At 45.8% G+C, this 9,005-nt stretch overlaps 1 protein-coding gene across 1 annotated transcript; it reads left to right on the forward strand.

Moving 5' to 3' along the window:
• The first annotated feature begins 3,162 nt into the window (after positions 1–3,162).
• On the forward strand, positions 3,163–6,247 carry nog2 (noggin 2). Its single transcript, XM_026177618.1, has one exon. It carries the CDS (start codon positions 4,542–4,544, stop codon positions 5,199–5,201), a length of 660 nt encoding a protein of 219 aa, XP_026033403.1. The 5' UTR covers positions 3,163–4,541; the 3' UTR covers positions 5,202–6,247.
• Positions 6,248–9,005: the final 2,758 nt, after the last annotated feature.

Below are 9,005 nucleotides of genomic sequence, written 5' to 3' on the forward strand. Positions count from 1 at the left end.
CCTGCTCAGATTGACTTCAGACTGAACAACAGCGTGGCGCGGCGCTCTTTCAATAACAAGCCTTACACTTAGTTCAGCTTTCTTTTCTTCTCTTAGAGGAAAAGGGGGAAAAATATCACTTTGATGCTGTTTACTGGATATTTTTGCAAAAATAACTTTATGATGAATTTTAGGGGAGAGGGAAAAAAATATAGCAGAAGGGAGGCGGGGAGGGGGGCTTCAAAAGTAGTGTTAACGGGAGACAGATTTTTGACATGCTTCCCAAGCCATCTGCGTTCAGTTAAAGCTCGGAGACAGAGTCGAATATGGGGGAGAAGGAAGAGGGGAGTAAGCCTGGAGAAGATGACAGGGCAGCGGGGAATAAAGGGATATGCAATATTGACAAGCAATGGTGAAAGCTATGTATTTGCATTGTGAGCATTTCTGTGTATGCTGCTGCAAGGCAGGTCTCGCAAGTCTAAGGACATAATATGTCACATCAAGCACTTTTAAAATGACTTTCCAACACATTAGACGTTGTTCTAATCTCAACGTTTCCGCAAATATTTATCTGAAATACTGATAAATGCTTCTACTGATTTGACAGCTCAAAAAAACAAAATGTTCAGGCTCTGGTTGGTTCTGAAATCTGTCAGACTGCCAAAGTCCCATCAGAGAGTGTTCTGCTGTAGATGCCACAACACAAAATGAATTATGAGACGTTCTCCGGGCATATCTTTTTATTTGATGGGGTGTGGCCTCTGGGATTTGTTCTATCTCTGCCACTCAAGCCACAGATAGCCACAGCAGCTTGCCAAATTCCATGACTTTCCTTAACTAATCTTCTGACAGGTAATATTTTGTCGTCTTAGTTTGTGAGTTTCTTATGTTTAGTCTCCCCCCTCTCTCTCCTCTCCAATCTGTCCATCTCCATCCACCCATCTGTGCCATTCTACCAGTCCTCAGTGGGCACAGTCGGCCAGTCTGGCCTGGGCTGCCCCTTGCTGTGCCCCTGCAGTGCATAAGCTCCTGTCTGGACTTTGGGTAAAGGCCTTTGTATGGAGCTGTAGGTGTGTCAGTGTGTGTAAGTGTTTGTGGTGAGCTATGTGTGGGAGTGTATGTCTGTATAGCATTCATAGCAGAAAAAGGAGAAGGGAGTCAAATCTATGCCTTAGGGCACCCCCGCTGCCCCAGCACCCCTTCACATGCGCCCTATTGAGGCCTAAGGGAGCGTGAACAATCACTGCACAACCAAAGGACTAAGTCCCCTTGTTATACAAGGCCAATTTTCAGCACCAGACCCCCTCCCCGCTCTCTCCTCCATAGTTTGACCCGCTCCTCAGAGGTTGACGGGCTTCGTTAAAGCGAGCCGGGGTCCTTTAACGCCGTTATTTAATTAGCCATTCCACAGCAAACTGTCATCCAGCACTAAAACTACCCTCTCACCCCCACCCTTACCCCATTGGTGAATCCATCTTCTTCATCACCACCACCCCTCTGCCATCTCCCCCACTCACCACCACCACACATGCTCAGCATCACCTCGACCCTTCCCCACTGTGTCCACCGGTCCCCTCCTCTCTTCTTTCCCTGTCTTTATCTCCAGTAATTAGCCAGTAAATGGGGGTTGACTCATTGCTGGGTTTCTAGAGTATTTGGGCGTGGGACTCAGGAAGTGTTTCTCCCGGCATGGGGTTTCTCTCTCAGTCCAGCACACCAAGAGCTGTGGAGGAAGACAATGGGAATAGCCGGTACTACAGTAGCCGGCTCAGCCTCACTGTCCCTGCAGCCCACTGAGTTCTGTCTACACCGGCACCCTAATCATTAACCAGATTATGACTCTGTGTGTCTGGATAGATGTTAGGAGGGGGTCAGAGGGAATTTACTCACAGGATGCCAAAGACTGCTGGCAACTTTTTCCATCTGGTTAGACCTGGATAATGAAGTTGAAGAACTGTGCAAGACACTGAAATTACAGCACTTCTTGTGATAAAAATGATTCCATCTCACAACTGTGGAATTTTTTATATTATACTCTTAGTGAGTATGATTCCAGTTAACTACTTCATTTGCCCTCAGTGGAGTCTTTTAGAAGTTTGATTACAGAGCTGCTGAGCAATTTCACTTGAGCTGCACCCTAACTACGAGTGAACATTCTTTCCCCATGGACTCAAACATGAGTAGTCAAACTGTGAGGGCGAGTCTGGGGAGCCCCTGGCTTCATGTCCTCACCATGCTAGTTCACCGCCCTCTAGTGACTACTACAAAAGACAAGCACAATCACAGCCCATCCAGACTGCGTAGGTAAATGAAACCAAGAGTCAGGTTTAAATTCAGAGCAAGCGCGTGCTGATGGAGTTTGACCAGCTTTTGATGCAAAGTTTAATTTCAAAGCATGTTTACATTTTCTTTTTTTTTTTAAAGTCTATTAAAGTTTTGAAAATGTTTAAATGTTCATTGGAATGGAGATCGACTCCTGAATCAGTTTAGTGCGTCTACCGAACATGTTTAAGCGATTTGACTATCAATAAATTTCACTTGTTTGTGTAAGTTCTAATTTGGATTATGGGAAAATAAACATAGTTTAATAGTAAGAAGAAAAAAACGTTCTGTTGATTTTCCCCTAATGACTGCTTAGCATGGGAAAGGTACCGCTTAGTTATCCACGGCCATTTATAGCCCCTTAATTATGCGCCTATTTTGTGACCCCCGAGTTCAACGGGCCAATTCCTGTGTAGACCCAAATCCCGATGAACAAAGGTGGAATGTGATGCCCCTTTTCCGCAGACAAGCTACCAAACGTTTCCCATCATTTTCATGGTAAAGTTCACGAAACTCTTTTACACTTCAGCCGAGTATTGACAGCGCATTGAACCTATTAGTGCATCAGAGACACTCTGCTGATGAAAACCGCAGGAGAAGCAGCTGCTGTTATACTTACAGTGTGTAAGAAAGAGAGAGGGGTTAAAAAAAATATCTTGTATTATCCTGTGTGTCTGGGAATATTGCTCTTAAATGCGATTAAAAAAAAGCTGGTGCTTTAGGACCCAGTTGATCCTCATTGTGGCTGATATTTTCCACGTTGTGAGGGGAGGGTTGGGGGGGGGGGGGGGCTGTCAATCATAGTGAAAGTGGCCAGGGTGGGCAGGCCCCTCTGACACTTTGTACCGTCGGAGGGGGATATTTAACTTGGGACTGAGCACCACTCGCTACAGACACACTCACACACAGTGTGCCTAAGCAAAGAAATGCTCCAGCGCCAAGTCTCTCACACTCCTGAAGTAGGAGCGACTTAGTAGCTGCTGTACCCAGTTATCAAAGGAGGAGAGAGGCTCCCTAAGGAATTGACCGCTTTCATAGACCGGGGAACAAAAAAGCAGATTATGGACTCTCTCGTCATGCACCGACATTGCGATTAGAAGATTTTTTCTTTTTGAAATTAATATTATTTGAATGTATTTATTATTATTTTTTATTTTGTTGCTGGTGTTGTGAAGATTCAGCGATGCCACACTGAGAGGATCTCTGACCCAACCACGTTTTCTGTCTTTACGCAGTTTGCATTTCACGTGCAGTGAGGCTGCATTTCGCTGGAAAGCTGTGTTTTCATCGTTCTTCTTCTACTTCTACTACTTACACGCAAAAGCCAGAGTTCTGTGGGAATATTACAAGCGAGACTTTTACATGTAAAACCGAGCTGCTCTGCGATTTGGAACATCCTCTGGGAAGATAAGCGGCTGTTGTGTCCTGAAAAAAAAAACTGAGATTGTGCCACACGGCTCCTCCAAGTTTTCTGTCATTTTCAGGGAAAGTGCGCATCGACGGGCTGGAATACCGCAGGAGACTGGCTGCAGAGACTACCCCACTCCCCGCCCCCCTCTCCTCGGTCCGTGGACTGTGCGCTCTGGGACCTTGTCAAACCTGAGAGCGCCAGGCGACGTTAAGAGAAGCCACGTTTCTAAAAGCCGTGCGTAAAAATAACATTGGCCAAGGCTGGCAATCGCTGCCGGGCGCGTGACATTTAAAACTTGGTGAAGTGCTCTTTTGTGCGCCCTTCTCTCCCGGGAGCTCCGGATCTATTCTGTCCCTTTCAGAAAACACTTCAGTCCATGCAGCTCTCGCCTCGGCCGCTGTCATCCAGTGCAGACAGTTTCGTCGTGGCTTCGAGTCCTCGGGGTAACCATGACAACCGAGAGAAACCCGAAGTGAATCTGAGGAGCGGGGTGAAGCAGGAGAGAGCGTGAATAGGCGCTCGAGTTTTCCCTTTTTTCTTTTCTTTTTTTTTGACTCAACTCTTTCTGCAGAGAGCGGGGTAGCCCGCTTCCATGCTGCACATTTGCATCAGCGGGTAAATTGCAAAGTTGAAGGAGCCCTAAAAAGCAAAGCACTCCGCTCCATGTCATTCAAACCCGACGTGGTCTATTAAAAGTATCGCCTTGCTGGTGACTGAACTTCTACTATTTATGAAGCCCCGGGCTGGTGACTCCACAGAACACAGTAACCGGGAAAAGAACTGAGTATTATTCACGCGAGAAGAGCCCGTGCGTTGAACAAGAGGAATTATGGGCTTCTCTCAAACGCTGTTCGTTTACGCGCTGGTTTGCGTTCACCTCGGAGTTTCCCAGCATTACCTTCGCCTCCGCCCTTCGCCCAGCGATCACTTCCGCCCTTCGCCCAGCGATCACCTCCCCGTGCCCGACCTGAAGGAGGACCCGGACCCGGAGTACGACCCCCGGGAGCAGGACTTGGTCGAGAGGACTCTGCGGAAAAGACTCGGCAGTAACTTTGACCCCAATTTCATGTCCATCAGCCCCCCCATGCTGGTGAACTTCTCCGCGCCAGATAACCAGGTGAAGCTGCAGGGGCCCATGCCCAACGATATTAAAAAGCTGGACCTCACAGAGACCCCCTATGGAAAGCGGCTAAAAGTGGGCAAGAAAGCCCGTAGGAAATTCCTGCAGTGGCTGTGGACCTATACGCACTGCCCGGTTGTGTACACCTGGAAAGATTTGGGTGTGAGGTTCTGGCCACGTTACATGAAAGAGGGAAACTGTTTCTCTGAGCGCTCGTGCTCCTTCCCCGAGGGGATGTCTTGCAAACCCGTCAAGTCAATCACCAAGGTTTTCCTCCGGTGGTATTGTCAAGGCTTTCTAAAACAGAAATACTGTACGTGGATACAGGTGCAATACCCAATCATCTCAGAGTGCAAGTGTTCGTGCTGATTCTCTCTAAGGAAGGAAGTAGTAGTAGTGGTGGTGGTGGCGGCGGTGGTGGTGGTCGACGGGGGAGTGGACTGGAAATACGGTTTCTATTGCACTGTTAACTCTCTACAGAGGTGGGCACCATAGCAAATCTATTTTTTTATATAGCATTTTAAGTGAAATACCAACATTGTACATATTTAAGAAAAATGCAGCTATTTTTTCTAATTGAACCAGGACCATATTTTATTCTCAACCCTGACATTTTTTTTCGGAGGGGAACACGAGCACTTCGTGAGGAAGGAGCATTTTGTTTTGTTGATATTTTTAAGAGACATTGAAAATGGATTGCATATGCTACACTTCTCCAAGAGGTGACCTTTTTCTTCTTCTTCTTCAACTGAACATTGATGCTGACTGTTATTTCACTGCGATGCTGCCTAGAGTTTTTGTATATTAATATCAATAATAATTAAATTGTAAAAAAAGAAGAAGAAAAGTTGAGGTTAAAGATATATATAAAGGCGTGAACTCAGCTTTTTTTTTTTGGAATACATAGTATTGTAGGAATAAACAAATCTGTACGTTTTATTTATTATTTTAACGATTTGTGAGTATAGAGCATAAGGACAGAGAATAGCAGAGTATACCAGAATAAAAAAAATATGGGAGATGTCTACTTGAATATTTCTAAAAATGACAAAAAAATAAATAAATAAATACAAAAAACCCAACATATCAGTGTACATGTTATGGTTACACGTTTTAGCAATAAAGTCCATCTTTTCAACATGTGTTAGTGTCAACCCATGCTTACGCCACTGTGTATATCCAAAGGGGCGTGTACACTGTAAAAACAAAAAGCTATCTAAAAATGTCTCATTAAGCTGTAAAAATCTTTCCTTGCCACAGAGATACGTTTCACTGGTTTCCATTCGGGGTGACTGAAGAGATTTCACATATCAGAGCGATGACGCTGAAGTATTCTTGCAATATTCGTGTGTTTTTCAACCGGAAACCCCTGAAACTGTACCTCGCTTTATTAAAATAATAAAGGGTGAAAAGACTTTTGCAAATGACATATTTTTTTACAGTGTAGACGGCTGGGCTCCGAAGTGGAGTGGAGTTACAAACTACTATAAAGTTTCGGTGACTTTGTGTGGACTGTCTGACGCTCCACGCCGTCACAGCGATTTTAGAAAAGGCTGATTTACTACGCTGCTTAATGCGCAACGCATACCTCAAGCGCCTCCACAGACCTGGCATTCATTTGTCTCAACCGGAGAGCGCGCGAGAGAGAGGGAGAGCGAGGGGGAGAGGCCACGCACACGCATTCATCTCCAACTCGCTCATGCGCTTCGAGGTGTTAACATAATGGCTAAAATATGATTCAGACTTTTCAAACAGTGTCAGATGATGAAATCGCAAGAGCAGACGCGCAAAGCCTCCAGTGTCTGGGGTCTCTCTGTGTTTTTTACTCTGGAAGCTCCACACAAGTTCCAATGAGGTATTTGTATAGAGGTGGACTGGAGCAGACAGGCGCCTATTCAAGTCTGACCGCCCTGGAGAGAGCGAGGGAGAGAGAGAGAGAGAGAAAGAAAGAGAGAGAGAACACAAAGCCCATAAAACAATGGTCAACTGTTTTTGACGTTAGCAGACTATTAATTGGAGAGCCTGGGCATGCTGTCTGCAAGTTAAAGAGATATGGGCAATTAAACGCGCTGGAGACGCGCAGGGAGGGAAGGGGGGGCAACGAAGTCCCGTGAAATCAAAGAGCTGAGTAATTTTCTGTAAGTAGGGTTTTCTAAATTGTGTTTATATTATTGGTCTAAATACAATCAACGAGTTCAACAGAGCTATGACTAAACGTCTGAAAGCGGAGTGTTTCCACTGAGCGCATTTTGTGTGCCTTTAAGCCATTTGTGTGTTTTCTTGCGGCCAGAGCCGCATTTGACACTTGCCGCCCGGTTATTGTGACAGAACCGCTTAGGGGGGGATTTGGTAAGCAGAGGGGAAGAACGGCAGCATGCCAGCGAAGGAGGAAGAGAAGGAGCGGGAGGGGAGGGGAGCAGGGGCTGCTTTCCTTACTGTCAGCTTCTTTCTTGATGATGTCTCGGGGTTTTTAGAAACTGCGTCTCTGACTCGACGGCGCCACTCAGCCGCCCCCTCTCGACTGCGCAGAATGAGGCACTTTGGGAAACAGTAACCCTTTCAGGCTCTGCCCGGAGAGTATTTTAGAAGCGTGTGAAAGGCAATACGCCGCCCTGGCTCCAGCCAGTTAGGTGCGCACCTTTTAGAAACAGACCTTGCCAGCTAGTCAGATCACTGGTTCTCAAAGTGGGGTCCGGGGAGCTCCATGTGGCCTTTGTGGGGATTCCAGGGGGGATTGGGTGCTTAAAATGTCAAGAAAGTGCTTCATTGACAAGAAACAACAACATTCAATTGCAATTACGCACATTTTGGCACTCTGACCATGATCACAACCGCCAGATTTCTGCACTCTTCTTCAGTGGCAGGTTTACGACTTTGTTTGGAGATTTAAACTGAACAGAAATGTTCAGTTTGATAACTGATAACTGTCCTGAAGTTGTCATTTAATTAGATAAGCTCACATATCTCCTCGCTCAATCTGTCCGCCTGAAGTGTCAAATCCAGTCCACATCCACTAACTTTATCCCATTCTACAAATAGAAACCTTTTCAATACAGAGTTAATATAGAAGCGTCTGATGCAGCCGTATGTTAAAAGTGGACCTGTGTTCTTTTTCTTACACCCAAGGGAGGAAACAGTCCTAAAATGGGTAACTGTGCTGTCTTTACTTCTCCCCCCAAACTACGAGCTGGACTACAAACGGCTTTACATGCCCTGATCAAATGTGTCCATTTTGTTTTTAAAATCAATAAATCAGAACATTTCATCATGAAATTGGGTTTGTAAATTTATAACCCTTTTATTGGCTATGAACAGACTTTTGACTGACATCTTATGCTGGAGGAAATCAGAAAAAAGAAAAACCCTTCCCATCAACACACTCATCATCACATTGTCCTTAAAAATGTCAAGACTCGTGTGGCCTCACCCCATCAGATGCTCAGCATCATCATCGTCTGACAGCGCCCGTCTCCACATTCGTCAGCACCGACCTCCTGCGAAGTGAGCTACAATAATAAATATGGTTTGGTAGATATGTGCACACTCCGTACATATCTACAGCCTCACGTGAATGTAAAAGAACTCCCATATTTGCTGGCTGTAAAGAAAATTAAATGAAAGCCTGGAGGCAATTAGGATGGGGATGATGGGGGAGTAGGTGGGAGGAGGGGGTGACATGCTTAGTGGTAAAAATGATGAGTCTGTGTCTGCCTGATGATAGTCAATTATTCTGATGGATTGTGGTCAGATTGGGAGTGACTGTGTGTGTGGGTGGGTGGCAAAGGGTTTGAAGTGACACATCCTTACCTGTGTGGACACATCTTTATAGAAGAATATGTGTGCAAGTGAGCGTGCATGCTGATTGCATGTATGCATAAAATCTTCCACAGGCACATGCACAACTCCAGTGTGTGTGTGTGTGTGTGTGTGTGTGTGTGTGTGTGTGTGTGCAGTGGGCTGACAGACAGACAGAGATGGAGACGAGGGTCTGTGGCTGTGAGTAAGGCCCAAACCTCATAGTTGTAAAAGCCAGTGAGTCAGCACTGGTGAGGTTATTGATGATGACAGGGTATTAGATTGAGCACTGGGAGGAGGGAGGGCACACACACACACACACACACACACACACACACACACACACACACACACACACACACACACACACACACACAC

The sequence above is a fragment of the Astatotilapia calliptera genome, chromosome 8 (assembly GCF_900246225.1).
Source record: "Astatotilapia calliptera chromosome 8, fAstCal1.2, whole genome shotgun sequence".
NCBI lineage: Eukaryota > Metazoa > Chordata > Actinopteri > Cichliformes > Cichlidae > Astatotilapia > Astatotilapia calliptera.

Coding starts and splice junctions, on each gene's coding strand:
- nog2 (XM_026177618.1), top strand. CDS start 4,542: ATGGGCTTCTCTCAAACGCTGTTCGTTTACGCGCTGGTTTGCGTTCAC.